Here is a 21,630-nt window from a genome sequence, read left to right on the forward strand (position 1 = left end):
GGATAGTGCTGGGCAGACTTATACGGTCTGTGCCAGAGCCGGTGGTGGGAGGCGGGGCTGGTGGTTGGGAGGCGGGGATCGTGCTGGGCAGACTTACATGGTCTGTGCCCTGAAAAGAACAGGTACAAATCAAGGTAAGGTATACACAAAAAGTAGCACATATGAGTTTATCTTGTAGGACAGACTGGATGGACCATGCAGGTCTTTTTCTGCCATCATTTACTATGTTACTATGTTACCCGGGCTCCCTGCACTTACCGCAAACTGTCCACAACCCTTCTATCCCCTTCCGGTCACAATTTTTACAGTGACGGAAGCATTCACTCATCCTCGAGCTACACAGAACCCATATCGTGACCAGGAAAGACTGGCACAAGAAGAACCACTTCAGCCTCGATTTTCCTCAACCCTCAACCAGGTGAACTGCACACCAACCAAAAGCTGGGCTGAGGAAGGCCTGTTGCCTGTGAGGATTTTTATTTTTTAAATGAGGCACTCAACTTGCTACAGGCTGTATTAAAAAAAACCCTCAAGACTTGCAGTAAATCCTGCGCAGCCAAGGGAATACAGTGATCCCAAACCCAGGGTGCCCGAATAGGGGAAGGGACCCAGCCAACCGGGTGTATCATCCCACTTCTAGCAGACTTAGGGAGAACAGTTGACTTTTTCTTTCTTTTTTTTTTTTTTTAATTGCAAGCAGAGACCTACAGAAGGACTGCACAACAAAAATAACTACTACTACTACAAATCATTTCTACAGCGCTACCAGTCGTACGCAGCGCTTTACAATTGAACATGAAGAAAAGACAGTCCCTGCTCAAAAGAGCTTACAATCTAAATCAGGACAGACAGACAGGACAAATAAGGGAAAAGGGTAGGACAGACAGATAGGACACATAAGGAAAGGGGACTGTTGAACAGAGAAAGACAAGATAAAGGTTACGAGCAGGTGACAAGTTAGGAATTAAAAGCAGCATCAAACAGGTAGGCCTTTAGCCCGGATTTGAAGGCGGCCAGGGATATAAACCCAAAATATTCCCCCACGGGGCCTACCAGTACCTACAAACTGCACAGGCTGTACATCTACCATCCGCTGCAGACTAAGAACAATACTGGCTGCCTGGCAACTGCACTGAGGGGTTATACTATTCAGAGTTTGTAGTGTTCTCAGTTTCCATCTGCTGGTAGGCGTGCATAACCCAAGATGGACTGGTCTGGAAGACCCAACCTCACACACTGCTCTACACTAGCATCCTCCTCCCACCGACTGGGTCACAACCGCCTCTGGGTGAGTCTCCTGCTCTCAAATTATCTCCAGTGATTTCTAAGTTACTGGAGGCCACACTCCCAGTGGTACCACAGTTCCCAGAAAGCACTCACAGACCCAACACACAAACCATCAGGATTCTTTACAAGTAGAGTCAAAAAACTAATATTTTTATTGTCTGAAAAATTGAACAGTGTAACAGAAAAAGTGCAATCAGCAAAACAATAACAGGTAACTGAAATATGCATCAATTATAACACTAAATATTTGTTTACTTTTTAAAAATTACCTGGGGAGATCAAGAAATATGCTGCTCAAAGATTACCAAATATAACTGATCACAAGGCCTTAGCAAAGAGATCTGCCTCTATCTTCTCCCAGGCTAAGACTGGAGGACAAAACCAGCAACTTCTGGATAACTTCAAACTCCAGGCCAATCAGAGCCCAGAACAATAATATTTGAAAGTATGCTGCAGACTGCCTTTCAAAAAGGCTTTAGAAAACAGCCTTGGTTCTGCAGCAGCTTCAAAACAAGCATGCACCACCTGCTGGCCAAACAAGAAATACACTTCAGGAAATAATTAAGGTAGTTTTACAGGTTTAAAAAACCCACTGTTCTATCACACAACAGACTCAACCTCACACACTGTGAGTCCATGCAAGAATACCATTACCAGACACAACATTATACACTGTTAATACATGCATGAATAACCTTATAAGCCCGGTATTTCATACTGTGAATATATGGGAGGATATGTTCATCAGACACTTCCATCGCAACACCATCAAGGTCCATATCAATACCACATACTGTGAAAACAGTTAGATATCCTTACCAAACCCCTCTCCCCTACCATGCTAACAGCAAAATGTGAGCACATAGTTAGGATCATGAGCAGTCATAACACTCTTGAACTCACCCTCTGCTCCCATCACACCGAACACCGGTGAGCCGCGCTCCTTGTTCTGGCACAGCTGGCTCACACACTCAAATGTCAGTAATGTGCTGATACAGCTCAAGTCCCTGGGATACAGCTGAAGACAGACAGCAGAGAAGCAATCAGGGCACTCACATCAGGAAAAGTAGTTTTAAACGGTAGAAGCAAGGAGGAGTAAAAGGGTGACATACATCTCTTCTTTTTACAATCATCAGCAACTGAAAACTATTCAGTTTTATTTTTCCGTTTCTTAACTGGTTGCTCAACTGGTATATGTTTTTTTATTCTCTCGCATAGATTACTGCAATGCACTGTTCGTAGGTTTGCTTGCTAAAAGCTTGATGAGGTTACAAAGACCAAGATGCTTCCACTCATCTTCTAACTCCCCCAAATTTTGTCATATTTCTCCCGTTTGTCATCTCTGCACTGGCTGTCTATTGAGAAGCGTTGTTGTTTTAAATTGTTGGTTGTGGCTTTCAATGTTTTTCATTCTGTAGCACCAAAGTATGTGCTTAAGAAGGTACCTTTGTATACATCTTGTGGTACTTTGTGTTCTCAAGGTAAGAGACACTTCTTCCTTCTGCAAATTCTTTTAAACTTGTGTGTACTCCTAAGTGTGCTTATTATTTTTCTTTGGTATTTCTATGGAATCGTCTTCCTTTATTCATTAGGAATACTGATTATCTTCTTGAGTTTCGTAAATGTATTAAAACTTGGTTGCTTAATTAGGTAGAAATTCCAGAAAATACAAGTTAGCATTTGTATGCTTAATGCTATTACAAGGTATTTTAGAAGATGGATTTTGTACCCTGTGATTTACACTATAATATTTTATGTATCGTTTATCATGATTATGTACTTTTGTAACCTGTTCTGGGCCTTATCGGTAGAGCGGACTAAATATGTGTATGTATGTATAAATCAAGCGAGAGCTGCTTGATGGTTTCCCACTTATTTATCAGACTAATTTCCAACATGTGGATAATCCACAGCTATTTTGGGATACTGCAAAAGTTGTGCTGAGGGGGGACATAATCGTTAGTATCAGTTATCTTAAGAAGAAAAAGATTAAAAGAAAATAAACCATCTATAAGTGGGGATTACTAAAAGAACGTTCATTAGTTATTCAGATCTAATGCACTGGCACCTAGGAGACAGGAAGATGGGGTGGGGTGAGGTTAGAGGGTAAAGGGCAGGAAGGAATATGGACCAGAATACGGATGCCATCCCGTCCATGCAAGTGTAACACAGCACAGCAAATGCAGTGATGACATGCAGGCCTCTGTGCTCTTTAGTGTAGGAACTCACCGCTTTGGGAATATCGGCGTACTGCAGGCCTTGCAGGTGTTTGCAGTTCTCAGCTGAACTGATCACATGACCACTCTGAGGCTCCACCCAACACTCAGTGACTAGATTCAGTTCTGTGTCCACTTCAATGGCCTCCACCTCAGTGTCATTATCATCATCTGTGGAGAAGCTGAACAACGAGATTACATGCTTTGAACTGAATTAGCTTTATCGATTGTAAAAGTGGAATATACATTTTTCAATTCTTAAATTAAACATGAAAAACCTTTGCCACGATTCGCACCAGAACAGAGCAGCAGGACTTCTTTTATGTTTCAACGGTTTTTATTGATGACAAGTCAAAAAGTACAAATCCACCTTAACATAGCGGCATCAATGCAATTTTACAGAACTCAGTGGAGCAACACTTCAAAAATACAGCATTACGTACAGCCATCAAATTTTTATAACTCTTATCCCCCCCACCAACCGTGTTCTGTTTAACTTTTTATGTTTCAACGATTGTTATTGAAGAGATCACATGGTAGACAATTCCATATCAATCAATAGAAATCTGATAACAAATAATTCTATCATATATTAATGAACCTGAAACTTCTATCATCCAATTTTCCCCCCACCAATCTTTTCTCCCCTTTTCCTTCTTAAATATTCATGAATGTGTTCCTGTACAATTACAAGTCAATTGCATAACTATAACCAATAAACTTTTATATTAAGCTCCAATAATTATGTCTCGTGTTTTACTCTGTGTATTATTGCCTTGTTTATATCCCAACAGTATTTACAGACGAGACCTCTGAATATGTTCCTTCAAAGAATTTCTCTCCAAGCTAATATTGCACATGACTCTCCAATATGCAAGGAATATTGCCCTCCCCGAAACTATACCCCCCTCCCCCCCCCCTTCTATTCTCTTAAACCATCTTTTTACTTCATGGTGCTACCTCTACCTTTCCACGTGTTATAACTACCAGTGTAGGTTATCATGTCCTGTTTCCTTTGGCACTTTACAACATTTTCTAAGGCGGACCTCCCTAGCTGTGCATTCTCCAACTGACCACCCCCACTCCAAAGATTCTTTGCTTCTCCCGCCTACCTCTTTATAGTACGGACAGATTATTCAGCACTGCTCTTCTCGCTTTATGGGAAATACTATGCAAATATCTGTTCCAGATGGAAATAAATGCTTTTCTTTTCTTTGGGGTGCCTCGTGCTGCTCTAGCCTCCCATAACATCAACTCGTGAAATTTATTCCTCCAAAACCAGATAGTGGTGGTTCCTCTTGCATCCAATGCCTCAGTATACATTTTTTCCCCACTGCGTATGCCTTACCCAGTAAGAGATCCATGTTCTTGTCTGAAAGTTCATAGGCCCCCCTTTTGTTTAACACCACCCCTCTCCAAGAGGGAATTAATCTGTGACCTACGAGAGTCTCAAAATAATTATGGAGCCTTTTCCAAAAGATTTTAGCAGGACTTCTTTTAAACTGACATAAGATTCTGTTTTCTGTGCTCAGTTCTCTAAGCTTGATCTGCTTTGTTGTGGAGAAATTTTGTCTTATTGTTGTAGCGAGTGAGCATCAATCACTGCTAGAACCAAACGGGTCATGGCATGAGCAAATGGGCCATGCTTGCAATAATTTGTGTGTTAAAAGTAGGTTAGGGGAAAAAAGCTACAAGTGTCTGGAAGAACAGCAGATGGTGTGCAGAGATAAAAAAGTTACTTACCTATAGCAGATATTCTCCAATGACAGCAAGCCAAATATTCTCACAGCTGGGCGATGTCATCTGACAGAGTCCGGTGCGGACGCTGACTAAAGAGACTAACTTAGAACTCTTAACATGTGCTGCTGCCTTCCCACCCATTGCATAAGTGCAGGTTCCTCAGTCTTCGTATTCTTCTCTTTTATCAGTGTTCTCTCTAAGTGGAGTACATGAGCGATCGCTCATACATTTTAGGAGTGTCGTTTACAAAAATTATTTTTTGTGCTACATACAGAAATGCATTGGTAATACTGGCACTCAAAAATTGTTGGTTTTTAAAATTTGTTGCTCATGAAGGAGAGTCACATGATGCACTGAGGGGACAGGACGTAAGAGCAGTTTCTCCAGAGATCCTGCACCACTTTACAGTATTATCATCTGAAGTGCCTCTTGCCTAACTCGAGCACAGTCTATGGACAAATTCTTGACATTGGCTGGCGGTGAGATGTTGAATAAAAGCCTCCGAAAACATAAAAACAAGGGGTGAGTAGGGACGGCAAGATGGCGGATTTGGAGTCTGCTACCGCAGAAGTATTTTCTCCACAGCAGCTCTCAAAAATAATAGAAGCAGTGTCTAAGGCTCTAGACCCCCGATTTACCTCCCTTACAGGGCAAATAGAAAATCTTGCCACACTGCTTGCAGATACTAACCGTCAGACCAGTGAGTTGGAAGCGAGAGTGTCTTCTTTGGAAGACTCAGTGGAGGAATCTTCTATTAAGCTTTGGGTGTTGGAACAACTCCTAAGAGAACAGGTGGAGAAAATGGATGACTTAGAGGACCGTTCCTGCCGTGCAAATTTCAGAATAGTTGCATTTCCTGAAACGGTGGGGGAATGGTCTCTCCCAGCGATTTTACAGCGTTGGTTTAATTCTGAATTCGAACTGTTGAACAGCGCATGGCCGTTGTGTCTTGAACGCACCCATAGAGTTGCCCGTGTGCAGGAAGGGAGGCGTCAGCCCCAAGTGGTACAAATCAAACTCCATAATTACCTCCATAAGATATAAATATTCAGAGGGTATCGCCAAACAAGAGAAACTTTAAGCAAGTTAGAATTTTTCAGGACTATTCAGTGGCGCTCCAAGAGAAAAGGCAGAACTTCACTCCTTTGTGCTCTGCTCTCCATAATAACAGCATCACATTCGTGTTTCTATAATCCTGCTATTCTCAAGATTTGTGTTCAAGGACAATGAACTGTATTGGCAAATTAGTGCTGTCTGTAAAATCTTGCTTTTTTTCAACTGAAATTAATTTGCCAATTAAGACCTTTCTTTACAAGATCTAATTTGGTAGAAATAGTTGTCACGTCTGTGGCCGTGACCACCCTCAGACTTACCCTGTTTCTGGGAGTCAGTGGCTGTGCTGGCTTCTGCTTGTCTCTGTGTCTGTGTCTGTCTTAGTTTCTCTCTGGCTCTGTGTGCTGATTGCCTTACTGGACCTCACCTGTGTGGGCTATGCCTCTTCCAAGATGGCTGCCGCCTCTGCCTCTATGCCAGTATCCAAGATGGCTCCTGCTTGTCCTTCCTGTGGGCTCACTTCCTCTGTGTGTCCAGCCTCTGTTTGGAGGCAAGGAACTTCCTGCTTCTGTCCTGCTGGTGGTGACTCATCAGTGAGTTCCTTTATAAGGAAGGCCTGTGCTTGCAGTCAGGGCCTTCGCATGGTGTCATTGTCTGGTGTCATGCCCAGAGGCCGACAAGTTAGTTAGTGTGTTGCTGCGCTGCTTCTAAGCCTGTCTTCTGTGTGGGCTTGCCCTTCTGTCTGGTACCTGTGAGCTTCTTGCCCTTCTGTGTGGGCTAGTGCCCTTCTACTTAGTACCTGTGGGCTTCTTGCCCTTCTGTGTGGGCTAGTGCCCTTCGGTTCCCAGTACCTGTGGGCTGCTAGCCCTTCTGCCTTTAGTCTGCGTTTAGAGCCTGCTGTTCAGCCCTGGTTTCCCCGTCTGTGTTTGCAGCCTGCCCTACTCCCTGCTTGTATATTCTGTGTGCACATCCTGAACCTTGTATATCCTGTGTGCACATCCTGGCTGCTAGCCCTCCTGCCTTTAGTCTGTGTTCAGGGCCTCTGCAGCTCAGCCCGGGTTTCCCTGTCTGTGTTTTCAGCCTGCCCTACTCCCTGCTTGTATGTTCTGTGTGCACATCCTGAACCTTGTATATCCTGTGTGCACATCCTGGTCCCTGCTTGTTCGTCCTGAGTCCTGGTTTTGGCTAGCTAGTTTTATCCGGTTTCCCGCTCTGCCTAGCTACCTTCTGTCCCGTGTGTCTACCTTGTGCCTTGCTTGTATATCCTGTGTGCATATCCGGATCCCTGCTTATGGATCCTGATTCCGTATCTGTCTAGCTAGCGTGTATCTTCTGGGGGATTTATCCTGTTACCTGCCTCGACCTAGCTAGTGGGGTGCCCAGGGGGCATTCCCAGTCTCCCCTTCTTCCTTGCTTGCATGTCTGCCCTAGTCCCTGCTCCTGATAAGCTTCCGTCTGTCTGGTGTGTCTGGCTTAGCGGCTGCGTGCAGCGCTTAGTGCAGTCTAGTATTGTTCCCCTGTGTTTCCTAGACCCGAGGTGGGTCCTCTGGATCTTCAGTTCCGGCCTTGCCCTACAAGTCCTGTCGGCCGCCTGCACGCTAGAGCTCAACTCTAGCGGAAAGGTGGCTAAGTACAGGTGAAGCGGTTCCTGCTCTGCCGGTTCAGTTGCCTACTTCCAGTCCAGAGTTCCGGTCCAGTCCTTCCGGACGTCCAGTTCCGAGACGGTCTTGCCTGCCTCTGCCGCCCCGCGGCATGGACCCAAGGGCTCACAATTCCCAGTGCTGCCTTGAGGACCTGACAGTATGCCAAGGCCCTCGAGAACGTGACAATAGTTCACGCTAAGCGTTTGGACCTATTGTAAGTCATTATATCAGGGATTGTCTAAAAAAAAGCCTTCGATTGGTTCAGCCAAATTAGTATCAGAAAATAAAATTTGGTAATGTCACCCCTATTTTGGCAGAACTAAACTGGTCACCAATCACAGCATAAATTTTATTTTAATTGCTTTGACTTCCTCTATAAAGCAACAGGGCTTGATGGCCTCCAAGAAGGATTTTATAAGATTTTGAGTCCTTCCATTGTTCCTACTTTATAATCCATATTCACACAGTTTGTGGTGCATAGGTTCATGTCCGCATCCTTACAACTGGTGCATAAGTACATAAGTATTGCCATACTGGGACAGACCAAAGGTCCATCAAGCCCAGCATACTGTTTCCAACAGTGGCCAATCCAGGTCACAAGTACCTGGCAAGATCCAAAACAGTACAATACATTTTATGATGCTTATTCTAGAAATAAGCAGTGGATTTTCCCAAAGTCCATTTTAATAATGGTCTATTGACTTTTCCTTTAGGAAGCCATCCAAACCTTTTTTTTTTTAAGCCCGCTAAGCTAACTGCTTTTACTACATTCTCTGGCAACGAATTCCAGAGTTTAATTACACATTGAGTGGAGAAATATTTTCTCCAACTCGTTTTAAATTTACTACTTTGTAGCTTCATTGCGTGCCCCCTAGTGCTATCATTTATGGAAAGAGTAAACAAGAGATTCACGTCTACCCTTTCCACTCCACTTATTATTTTATGGACCTCTATGATATCTCCCCTCAGCCGTCTTTTCTCCAAGCTGAAGATCCTAGCTGTTTTAGCCTATCTTCAAAGGGAAGTCATCCCATCCCCTTTATCATTTTCATTGCCCTTCTCTGTACCTTTTCTAATTCCACTATATCTTTTTTGAGATGCGGTGACCAGAATTGAACACAATGTTCAAGGTGCGGTGGCACCATGGAGCGATACAAAGGCATTATAATGTCCTCATTTTTGTTTTCCATTCCTTTCCTAATAATACCTAACATTCTATTCGCTTTCTTAGCTGCCGCCGCACACTGAGCAGAGGGTTTCAACGATGAAGCCTAGCTCCCTTTCCTGGTCGGTGACTCCTAATGTGGAACCTTGCATTACGTAACTATAATTTGGGTTCCCCTTTCCCACATGCATCACTTTGCACTTCCTCACATTATTTATTTATTACATTTGTATCCCACATTTTCCTACCTATTTGTAGGTTCAATGTGGCTTACATAGTACCGGAGAGGTGTTTGCAGACTCCGGTGAGAACAAATACAAAGTGATGTTGTGGTAAGATAAAGTTCATGTGGCACAGCCACATTAGGGAATTGTAGAACAGAAGAGTTGTGTTACGTCCATTACGTGCTTTAGTTTGGTTGTGTTGCACAGATTAGGCATTTAAGTTGGATCGGTAGGGTATGCCTTTTTAAACAGGTTAGTTTTTAGTGATTTCCGGAAGTTTAGGTGGTCATACGTAGTTTTCCAGGCTTTGGTCATACGTAGTTTTCCAGGCTTTTGATAATGCGTTCCACAGTTGTGTGCTTATATAGGAAAAACCGGATGCGTAAGTTGATTTGTATTTAAGTCCTTTGCAGCTTGGGTAGTGCAGATTTAGATAAGTTCATGTTGATTCAGATGTGTTTCTAATTGGTAAATCGATCAAGTCTGTCATGTATCTCGGGGTTTCACCGTAGATGAATTTGTGAACCAGGCGATGCGTTCTTTGATTGGGAGTCAGTGTAGTTTTTTGCGGAGGGGTTTTGCGCTTTCAAATCGCGTTTTTCCAAATATAAGCCTAGCTACCATGTTTTGAGCGGTCTGAATTTTCTTTAAGGTTTGTTCTTTACATCCCGCATAAATTCCATTGCAGCAGTCTACTTAGCTTAGGACCATTGATTGTATCAGGTTGTGAAATGTTTCCCTCGGGAAGAATTGTTTCACGCGTTTGAGTTTCCACATTGAGTGGAACATTTTCTTTGTTGTGGATGCCACTTGGCTCTCTAGTGTTAAGTTACAGTCCATTGTAACGCCGAGGATTTTCAGGCTGTCTGAGATAGGAAGGGTGTGGTCTGGGGTGTTGGTATTTGTGGGGTTGTCTGCGCTGTGTTGGGATGAGAGGATGAGACAGTGTGTTCTTTCTTTATTGAGTTTTAGTTGAAATGCATTTGCCCATGAGCCCATGATGTTCAAGCTGAGTTTGATTTCGTTAGTGATTTCTGTCAGTTTGGTTTTGTACGGAATGTATATTGTGACATCGTCTGCATATATGAAAGGGTTAAAGCCTTGGTTGGATAAGGACTTGGCAAGCGGGGTCATCATTAAGTTGAATAGGATGCCATTTAGATGCTCCATTTCCCTGTGTTAAGTTTTTGCCCTTCCAATTTTTGGTTTCGGGGGAAGGGTCCTCGCCTTGACCGTCCTTTGGTTCAGTGGAAACAGTCTGTGTTTTGTTTTGGGGTTTTTGTTTTTTTTTTTTTAACTCTAATATATAATTTGGGTTTGGGGGAGGGAAGTAATGGGGGTAGAAGGGGGGGGGTTGGGGGCCTGTTTAGTAGTTCCAGATTCCCAGAGGGTGGCAAGAACCAGGGCCTTCTAGGTTAGTTGATATGTGCAGTGCCGCAGGGATCCGTACTGGGATGGTGCTATTTAATATATTTATAAATGATCTGGAAATCAGAATGACAAGGGAGGTGATTAAATTTGCAGATGACACAAAACTATTCAAAGTTGTCAAAACGCATGCAGATTGTGAAAACTTGCGGGAAGACCTTAGGAAACTGGAAGACTGGGCATCCAAATGGAAGATGAAATTTAATGTAGACAAATGCAAAGTGATGCACAATGGGAAGAATAATCCGAATCATAGTTATCTGATGCTAGGGTCCACCAGAATCATCACCCAAGAAAAAGATCTAGGTGTCATTGTAAACAATATGCTAAAATCTCCTGCCCAGTGAGCGGTGGCAGACAAAAAAGCGAACAGGATGCAAGGAATTACTAGGAGAGGGATGCAAAATAATACCAAAAATATTATAATGCCTCTGTTCCATAGTGTGACCTTAACTTGAATATTGTGTTCAATTCTGGTTGTAGTATCTCAAAAAAGATATGACAGAATTAGAAAAGGTTCAAAAAAGAGTGACCAAAATGATAAAGGGGATGGAACTCCCATATGAGAAAATGCTAAACAGAGAAGGGCTCTTCAGCTTGGAAAAGAGATGGCTGAGGGAGGATATGACTGAGGTCTACAAAATCCTAAGTGGTGTGGAGAGGGTGGAGGTAAATCGATTTTCTCTTTTCAAAAGGGGACACTCAATGAAATTAAATAGAAATACTTCTAAAACAAATAGGAGGAAATATTTTTTCACTCAAAGAATAGTTAAGCTCTGGAACTCGTTGCCTGCCGGTGGACATGGTAACAGCAGTTAGCGTATCTGGGTTTAAAAAAAGGTTTGGACAAGTTCCTGGAGGAAAAGTCCATAGTCTGTTATTGAGATGCCACTGCTTGACATGGGATTGGTTATCATGGAATGCTGCTACTAACTGGGTTTCTGCCAGGTACTTGTGACCTGGATTGGCCACTGCTGGAAGCAGGATAGTAGGCTAGATGGACCATTAGTCTGACCCAGTCTGGCTATTTTTATGTTTTTATGATTGCCCTGATTTGGAGTGAGGGGATTTTTGCATTTTTAAATGGACACTGTCATTTATTTGTGATTGTTATTGCTCTGAATTGCTGTTTATCTCTGGTTTTCTCTTCATTTGCATATTGTTCTTTGTGCTATTTTAGTATTCTGGTGCTTGTCTTCCCCTCTCTCTGTGTGTTGACTTCTTCTCTCTCTTTACATCTTCTATCCTTTTTTAGTCTGTAAGCCGCTTAGTTGGTTTTTGCTAATAGGGGGGATAGCAAGTTCTTAATAAACTTGAAACTTGCTTAACCATAAATTGCTTTGTCTTGTTTACAAGGCTATTTATGTGGGGATCCCAAATATCTTTCAGATTACTTAGTAAAATATGCACCTTCAAGCATCTTGCGCTCTTCTCAAAAATGTCTGAATCAGCTTCCCTCTCTAGATCCTGTCATGCTGACCATTACCAGAAAGAGGGCTATTTGTTGTGCTGGATCTCTACTGTGGAACTTGTTACCTACCGAACTAGTAAAATAGTAAATGACAGCATAACGACCTGAACAGTCCATCCAGTCTGCCCAACAGTCAACATTAGACCATTCTTCTAGCTTTTGCAGATCCTTTTTCATGTTTTCCACTCCCTCCGAGGCGTCCACTCTCTTACAAATCTTGGTATCAGGACTGGTGTTAGACATTCAGGGGCCCAGGGCAGAAACCAGGGAGGGGGCCCAAAAGCTGACCTTCAGTCTATGCTTTCTTTAGCTTGAGCAGGTTTGGTGCCCCCTATGTTAAGGGGTCCCAGGGCAACTACTCTGTTTGCCACCCCCTAACGCTGGCCCTGATTGGTATTATCTGCAAAAAGGCAAAAAAAAACACCAAAAAAACCCCAAAACTTACCTTCTAACCCTTCGGCAATGTTGCTCACAAATATATTGAGCACAATCGGCCCTAGCGCAGATCCTTGAGGCACTCCACTACTCACCTTACCTTCCTCCAAGTGAATTCCATTAATCACCACAGTCTAACATCTGTCAATCAACCAGTTACATCTAGCGCACATCCTTGATCCAATCCTCTAGTCACCCAGTCAAAGAATTCAATCAGATTCATTTGGCACAATTTACCTTTGGCAAACCAATGTTGTCTCAGATCTTGTAACCTATTGGATTCCAGGAAATTCACTATCCTTTCCTTCTGCATTGCTTCTATTGCCCTTCCAATAACTGAAGTCGGTCTGTAGTTTCCAGCTTCTTCTCTGTCACCACGTCTGTGAAGAGGGGCCACATCTGCTCTTCTCCAAACTCACAGAACCTCTCCCATCTCCAAGGATTTATTAAACAAATCTTTAAAAGGACCCGTCAGAACCTCTCTGAGCGCCCTCATTATCCTGGGTGATCCCGTCTGGTCCCACGTCTTGGTCCACCTTCAAATCTTCAAGTTGTTTATAAACACCCTCTTCCGAGAACAGTGCTGTACCCACCACATACTCATATGTACCCTTGCCAGCCAATAGTGGTCCTTCTCGTGGATTTTCTTCCGTAAACACAGAGCAGAAGTATATGTTTAGCACATTGGCTTTTTTCTCTTCATTCTCCACAGTGGTTAACGGCATCTTTCAGTCTCAATTCCATTTTTAGTCTTCTCCTTTCACTAATATACCTGAAAAAACCTCTGTCTCCACTCCTTACATTTCTAGCCATTTGTTCTTCTGTTTGTGCTTTTGTATCTCTTTCTTGTCTTCTTTCAGTTTCATCCAGTATTCCTCTCTGTGTTCCTCTTCTTGAGTTTTTCTATATTTCATAAACATCAACTCTTTTGCCTTTATTTTCTCAGCCACTTGTTTGGAACACCATATCAGTTTCCTTTTTCTTTTATTTACTCTCGTTACATAAAGGTCAGTAGTCTTATTTATAGTTCCTTTCAGCTTGGACCACTATCTTTCCACTTCTCGTATGTCCTCCCAGCCCATCGGCGTTTTCTTCACATATTCCCCCATTTTACAAAAGTCAGCATGTTTGAAATCCAAGACTTTGAGTTTTGAGTGGCTGCTCTCCGCTTTAGCTGTTATATCAAACCGTTTGATTATCACTGCTGCCCAGGCAGGCACCCACTTGGATATTAGGCACACTTTCCCCATTTGGGGGCACCAGATCCAGAGTCGCTCCTTCCCTCGTGGGTTCTGTCACCAATTTCATAGTACTACCAATTACACTGTATTTTGTAAAAGACCTGGTTATTTCGTAAGGATGAGATCATTTTAAGAACTGTTCTTTTTAAGTTTTGCTTTTATTTAGTTTATTAAAGTGTTAGGGAAGTTGATTTAGGATTCTCTCATATATTGCTTACATATGTCATAAGATTATAACTGTTATATATTGACTACATATACTATTTCTTATAATTTCTATAGCACTCCTAGAAGTACACAGCATTGTACATTAAACACATGAGACAGAACCTGTTTGACAGAGCTTACAATCTAATCATGATAGACAAACAGGACAACTAAAGAATTAAGAAATTATTTGTGGTGGGAATGATTAAAACGGACATGGGCACTGAAAAAGTGAATGGGAGTTAGGAGTTAAAAGCAGCCTCAAACAAGTGGGTTTTTTGCCTACATGCCACATGATTATAATTGTTTTATGTGTTTTATTTTTATTGTAAACCACATTAACACTATTTTATTAAGCAGTATATCAAATTAATAAGTCAAATTAAATTACTGGTATGAGAAGTTTCCCCTTCATTAGAAGTCATTGTCTACCTGAGATTCTAGTACAGGCTCTGGCCCTCTCCAGACCCACCTGCTTTGTGAGATGAGGCAGAAACCCAATGAACCTAGACCGAGGTCCAAAGCAGGCATCCCAAGTAATGAGCTTCAAAATGGGTAGCACTGTCTCTTCAAACCTTGAGGTCTCTAAGCCTGACTGATGATACGCTACAGAATAAATTTTTGTATTTGATTTAGTAATAAAAATAAAATGAAGTAAAAATAAGTACTTTTTTTTTTGTCACGCCAAACCCTTACCTCTCAATTTAAGAGAAGAGAAGAGAACGATCCCTCACGGGGACAGCGGGAAACAATGCTTTTACCTCTTCCCTCTGGCTGCGAAGATAGAGATATGGGAATGATGCCCAACTCTCCTTTCTGAGAATAGAGGTATTTCTCCTTTACTGATCTGAAGTGGTAGAGGGGAGGGTATGGCCGTGCATCTGGAAGGTGAGAAACTAGGAAGCTGTTAGATTTACCTGTCTTTGGTGGAGGTTGCATGAGGGGGGAAAAGGATGTACTGGACAATACAGCTGTGCTTCTCAGTCCTGTTCTCACACATAGAAGCAGTCTGCAACCCAAAATTACAAGAAGCATCAGCAAAGATAATTTCTCGGCAGAGATACAATACCCTAGGTCAAGTGAAAAGTTCAGCCTGCTAGAGAGCCACTGTACATCATACATCATAAGCACAATACAAGCCATCTCACAACACCCCAGAAGAGTTTTAGGGATACTGAACTGCTGAAACTGCCATCCTTCACACCCACGACACTCTCTACCCTCCCTACACAACTTAAAGACAATGTACTGCTGGCAGCATGGTGATGGGAGTGCTGTGGTACTGGACAGGGCCCCCCACACTCTGGCAGCAGCCACCCTTACCTTCCTGCATCTGATTCTCACTCGGTCTGTCAGTCTCCTGGCAATAACCTGGGTCCTGACACACTATTACCAGGAGAGAGACAGATCCCCGCCGTGCCCCCCTTGGAGGCTGGCCCAGAAAATCTTGCCCCCCCCCCCCCCCCTTTATAGCCAGGTCATATTCCATATGCCTGCACACTACCATGCTGTCCTTGAAAGGACACGGCCTTCTCCCAGCATCTTCTTAAGGACACTATACACTCCCCCACCACTACTACTACTATTTATCATCATCATTTCTTTAGTGCTTTTAGACGTACGCAGCACTGTACACATTATATTCAGGTCCCCACCCACCCACCCTACTCAATTAGTTGGCAGAACTTACTCACAAGTATTGGGTTTTAAGTTAAACACAGGGAAGATAGAGGCGCTTAACCTTAATATAGATAATACCTACATTACAAACTGTGCAGTCTTTCTTCCCTTTTCATTGGGAAACAAAGAGTTTGAAATATTTGGATGTCTGGCTGCAACCAAAATATGCACAGTTATAAGGGGGCCAACTACCCTAAGTTGTTTCCACTATTTGAGCAGATTTGAAGCGCTGGGTCTTTGCCTTATCTGATTTAGAAGGACTTCCATGGTTAAGATGAATGTGTTATTTAGACTGCTCTATCTTTTTCAAATCCTGCCAGTAGCAATACCCAAAAAGTATTGTTAAGTTTATTTGGTATGACGGTTATCAATAGAAATCAAACAAAATAAAACATGGAAAAGAAAATAAGATGATACCTTTTTTTATTGGACATAACTTAATACATTTCTTGATTAGCTTTCGAAGGTTGCCCTTCTTCGTCAGATCGGATTATTTCTGACGAAGAAGGGCAACCTTCGAAAGCTAATCAAAAAATGTATTAAGTTATGTCCAATAAAAAAGGTATCATCTTATTTTCTTTTCCATGTTTTATTTTGTTTGATTTCTATTGATAACCTTAAGAGTGGACTAACACGGCTACCACACTCCTCTACTTTGGTATGACGGAAAGCCCAAATTCTCAAGGAAAGATAGTAACATAGCAGATAACGGCAGATAAAGACCTATACGTTCCATCCAGTCTGCTTGAGAAGATACCGGGTCACAGCAATGGTCCATCTAGCCCAGTATCCTATTTTCAGCAGTGGACAAGCCAGGTCACAAGTACCTGGCAAAAACCCAAGCAGTGGCAACATTCTATGCTACCAATCCCAGGGCAAGCAGTAGCTTCCCTATATCTGTTTCAATAGCAGACTATAGACTTTTCCTCCAGGAACTTGTCCAAACCTTTTTTAAACCAAGATATGCTAATCATTGTTATTACATCCTCCGGCAAAGAGTTCCACAGCTTAACTATTCGTTGAGTGAAAAAATATTTCCTCCTATTTGTTTTTAAAGTAGTTCTATGTAACTTCCTTGAGTGCCCCTAGTCTTTGTACTTTTGGAACGATTAAAAAAAAATCAATTCACTTCTACTCGTTCTACACCACTCAGAATTTTGTAGACCTCAATCATATCTCTCCTCATCTGTCTCTCTTCCAAGCTGAAGAGCCCTAACCTCTTTAGCCTTTCCTCATATGAAAGAAGTTCCATTCCCTTTATCATTTTGGTCGCTCTTCTTTGAACCTTTTCTATTTCACTATATCTTTTTTTGAGATACGGCGATAATGTATGAGATGATACAACATATGCATGCCTGATCTTGATTTGTCCATGCCATTTTCAGGGCATAGACCATAGAGGTCTAATCAGAACTGTCCTTGTTCTAAAACTTCTGAAGTTGTCATTGAAGCCCTTGAAAAGCTTCATTCCAACCCATTCAAATCTATCTAGCTACGATCAGGGCACAGGTCATAGAAGTATGCCCAGCACGGACATTGCTTCCCGATAACCAGTGTTGCAACCTAATCTCTGCTAAATTTCTTTGGATTGATTCCTTATAAAAGGATTCCTATGTGTTTATCCCACGCATTTTTGAATTCTGTTAAGGTTTCCATCTCCACCACCTTTCGTAGGAGGGCATTCCAGGTATCCACTACCCTCTCAGTGAAAAAATACTTCCTGACATTATTCCTGAGTAGGTTTCCCTTCAACTTCAATTCATGTCCTCTAATTCTATCACCTTCCCGTTTCTGGAAAACGTTTGTTTACAGATTAATACCTTTCAGCATCTGTATTATATCATCCTTGGTTCTCCTTTCCTCCTGGGTATATATATTAAGGTCATCAAGACTCTCCTCATACATCTTGCTACGCAAACCACATACAATTTTCATCGCTTTTCTTTGAACTGCTTCCAGTCTTCTTACATCTTTAGCAAGATACAGCCTCCAAAACTGAACACAATACTCCAAGTGGGGCCTCACCACCTCCTTTCTTCTACTGCTTATACCCATCACAATGCAGCCTAGCAACCTCCTGGCCACGGCCACTGTCTGGTTGCATTCTTTCGTCACCTTGAGATTCTCAGACACCATCACCCCAAGGTCCCTCTTCTGACCCGAGCTTACCAATCTCTCCCCTCCTCTGGTATCTCTCTTTTGTATTTTTGCACTCAAAGTGCATCACTCTGCACCTCTTCGCATTAAATTTTAACTGCCAGACCCTTGACCATTCTTCCAATGTTTGGAGATCCCTTCTCATGGTTTCTACACCCTCAAGGGTATCCACTCTATTGACTATCTTGGTGTCGTCCGCAAAAAGGCAAACTTTTCCTTCTAATCCTCTAGCAATGTCTCTCACAAATATGGATCCTCAGAAGCTTAGCTGAGATTGGGTGGCATAGACGGTGGTGGGAGGCGGGGCTGGTGGTTGGGAGGCGGGGATAGTGCTGGGCAGACTTATACGGTCTGTGCCAGAGCCGATGGTGAGAAGTGGGGCTGGTGGTTGGGAGGCAGGGATAGTGCTGGGCAGACTTATACGGTCTGTGCCCTGAAAATGACAAGATACAAATCAAGGTAAGGTATACACAAAAAGTAGCACATATGAGTTTATCTTGTTGGGCAGACTGGATGGACCATGCAGGTCTTTTTCTGCCGTCATCTACTATGTATTAAACAGAATCAGCCCCAGCACAGACCCCTGAGGCACTCTACTGCTCACTTTCCTTTCCTCCAAGCGGATTCAATTTACCTCTACCCTCTGTTGCCAGTCAGTCAACCAGTTTCCAGTCCATTTCGCCACTTTGGGTCCTAAGTTCAGCCCTCTCAGCTTATTCAGGAGTCTTCTGTGAGGGATGGTATCAAATGCTTTGCTGAAATCCAAGTAGATTACATTAAGCGCATGTCCTTCATCCAGTTCTTTGGTCACCCAGTCAAAGAAATCAATCAGGTTTGTTTGATAGGATTTTCCTTTGGTAAAGCCATGTTGCCTTGGATCCAGTAACTCGTTGGTTTCTAGAAAGCTAACTATCCTTTCCTTCAGCGGTGACTCCATTATTTTTTCCTACCACCGATGTGAGGCTTACTGTCTTGTAGTTTCCCACTTCTTCCCTGTCCACACTTTTGTGAAGAGGGACCACATCCACTTGTCTCCAGTCCTGAGAAACTTCCCATGTCTCTAATAATCTATTAAATAAATCTTTAAGAGGTCCCACCAGGACTTCTCTGAGCTCCCTCAGTATCCTGGGATGTATCCCATCCAGCCCCACAGCTTTGTCCACTACCCGATTTTCAAGGTGCTTATAAATATTTTCTTCCGTGATCAGCGAAATATCCACTCCATTCCCAGATATACCTGCGACAGCCAATTGCAGTCCTTCTCCAGGATTTCTTCGATGAATACAGAGTATTTGTATAGCACCACTGCATTATTCTAATCACTCTCCACAAAGCCATTCTCAGCATCTTTCTGTCTTACAATTCCCATTCCTACCTTTTCTCCTTTCCCCAATATATGTGCAAAAGGCCTTTTCACCTCTCTTTACATCTTTAGCCATTTTTATTTCCGCCTGCACTTTTGTTAGCCGTATTTCCCTCTTGGCTTCTTTGAGTTTAAGCCAGTAATCTCTTCCGTGATCCTTCTGCTGTGTTCTTCTGTATTTCTTGAACCAAGTTTTTTTTCTCTTATTTTTTCAACCACCTATTTGGAGAATCATATAGGCTTCCTGTTTCTCTTGTTTTTGTTTACTTTCCTTGTATAAAGATCAGTTGCCATACTTACAGCAGCTTTCAGCATGGACCATTTCGCTTCTACTTCACCTATGCCTACCCATGCTATCAACTCCTTCTTCAGGTATCAGCACGTCTGAAATCCAGTATTTTGAGTTTTGTGCGGCTTCTATTCAAGTATTTAAAGAAGAAAATAGAACCATTGAACAAATTTAGGAAAGTCTTAAAGAACAAAAGTACCAGAGATTCCAAAAGCAAAACAAGAGTTTTTTTCAGGGAAAGAAAATAAAAAAGAAAATTAGGATAAAACAAGAGAAGATCTAGAAGTAGAATAACTTAAATTAGGTGAAGATGAGCAGTTTCAACAACAGAGCATAACCCAACAATTCCTTTAAGTAATCATTTATCTGAAAAAAAGAAAGAGACCAAGGAACAAAGAAAACATATCAAACTGCACATTTGCACGGAAACTGGAGAATAAACATAGCTCTGATCTGTAGACCTGGTCCTTTTGAGTTTCTTTGGAAACATCTGGGAAAAAATTTTTTTTTTCCATAAATGAAGTCTGTCTACGACAAAAATAAACTTTCATGACAAGATTCCTCTATGTTACTGAAGATGGAAATACTAGCAATGTGTTGGATTCAACTGAATCGACTGATTTAGAATCCAAAACCTGAAAAACAATTTCACGATACTGACTACCAGAAAACTTGTGTCTCTGGAGATTCTTTTACTCACAAACTGGCAGCTTCTCAATAGAAATCTCCAGAATCTGTCAACTATTTATAAAACATAACTTTTGAAGGAATTTCAGATGATCTTGGAAAGTTTAATAAATGCAAGTTTCCACTCCTTACATTATTTTTAACACTTCCACTTCATAAAGCAAGTTAGTTAAGTCATTAACCATAGTATCTGATCACTTTTTATAAGAATCAAGGTAAAATTATGTATCATACCTGATAATTTTCTTTCCATTAATCATAGCTGATCAATCCATAGACTGGTGGGTTGTGTCCATCTACCAGCAGGTGGAGATAGAGAGCAAACTTTTGCCTCCCTATATGTGGTCATGTGCTGCCGGAAACTCCTCAGTATGTTGATATCAAAGCTCCATCCGCAGGACTCAGCACTTAGAGAATTACACCCACAAAGGGACACTCTGCCCAGCTCACCACCGCCGAAACAGGGGAGGGGAATTAACCCAGCTCATCCCCACACAAGTGGGGGAGGGGAATCCGTCCAGCTCATCCCCGCGGAGCGGGGGAGGGACACTACACCCGCCGATGCGGGGGGATCTGGCTTATCCTGCAACTGCAACCGCGGGAGGAGCTGACTGACCCTAACACCGCCGAAGCGGGAGGGGTACAAAGCTGCCCTACAGCCGCACGAAGCGGGAGGGAGTGCCGGCAGAATTTAAGTCTCAATCCAGCCCCGTAAAACGGAGGGGAGAGGAATGCAGCAGCTCACTGTAACACAAACTCGTCTCAACTCTTGAAGAATCCAAGTGAAAAAACTTGAACACGAAGTCCTCCTGAAGGAACTGAAGACTAAACTTGAACCTAAAATTCAACCAGAATATAAACAGTACAGATATCTGGGAGGGGCTATGGATTGATCAGCTATGATTAATGGAAAGAAAATTATCAGGTATGATAATAATTTTACCTTCCATATCATCAAGCTGATCAATCCATAGACTGGTGGGATGTACCGAAGCAGTACTCACCCAGGGCGGGACATAGAAATCCCTGACCGCAACACTGAAGCTCCAAACCGGGCCTCCGCCCGAGCAGCCACAGTCAAGCGGTAATGCTTGGAGAATGTATGGGCCGATGCCCAAGTTGCCGCCTTGCATATCTCTGCCAAGGATACGGACCCGGCCTCTGCCATCGAGGCCGCCTGAGCTCTAGTGGAATGAGCCTTCAGCTGGATAGGCGGCACCTTCCCCGCGGCCACATAAGCCGCTGTAATGGCTTCCTTGACCCATCTTGCCACTATAGGCTTAGCAGCCTGCAGCCCCTTACGAGGACCTGCAAACAGGACAAACAGATGATCCGATTTCCGGA

At 42.7% G+C, this 21,630-nt stretch overlaps 1 protein-coding gene across 6 annotated transcripts in view; it reads right to left on the reverse strand.

Annotated features, from left to right (window-relative positions):
* SZT2 (SZT2 subunit of KICSTOR complex) overlaps window positions 1-21,630 on the reverse strand; it is a 484,798-nt gene that overhangs the window by 338,139 nt on the left and 125,029 nt on the right. For all 6 annotated transcript variants that reach the window (XM_030207429.1, XM_030207428.1, XM_030207430.1 and 3 more), the window contains exons 17-19: window positions 15,028-15,119; window positions 3,517-3,685; window positions 2,191-2,305 (exon numbers count right to left, since the gene is read on the reverse strand). In XM_030207429.1, coding sequence (XP_030063289.1) covers window positions 2,191-2,305; window positions 3,517-3,685; window positions 15,028-15,119 — 376 coding nt within the window. The remainder of the gene's footprint in view (window positions 1-2,190; window positions 2,306-3,516; window positions 3,686-15,027; window positions 15,120-21,630) is intronic.

The sequence above is a fragment of the Microcaecilia unicolor genome, chromosome 6 (assembly GCF_901765095.1).
Source record: "Microcaecilia unicolor chromosome 6, aMicUni1.1, whole genome shotgun sequence".
Taxonomy (NCBI): domain Eukaryota; kingdom Metazoa; phylum Chordata; class Amphibia; order Gymnophiona; family Siphonopidae; genus Microcaecilia; species Microcaecilia unicolor.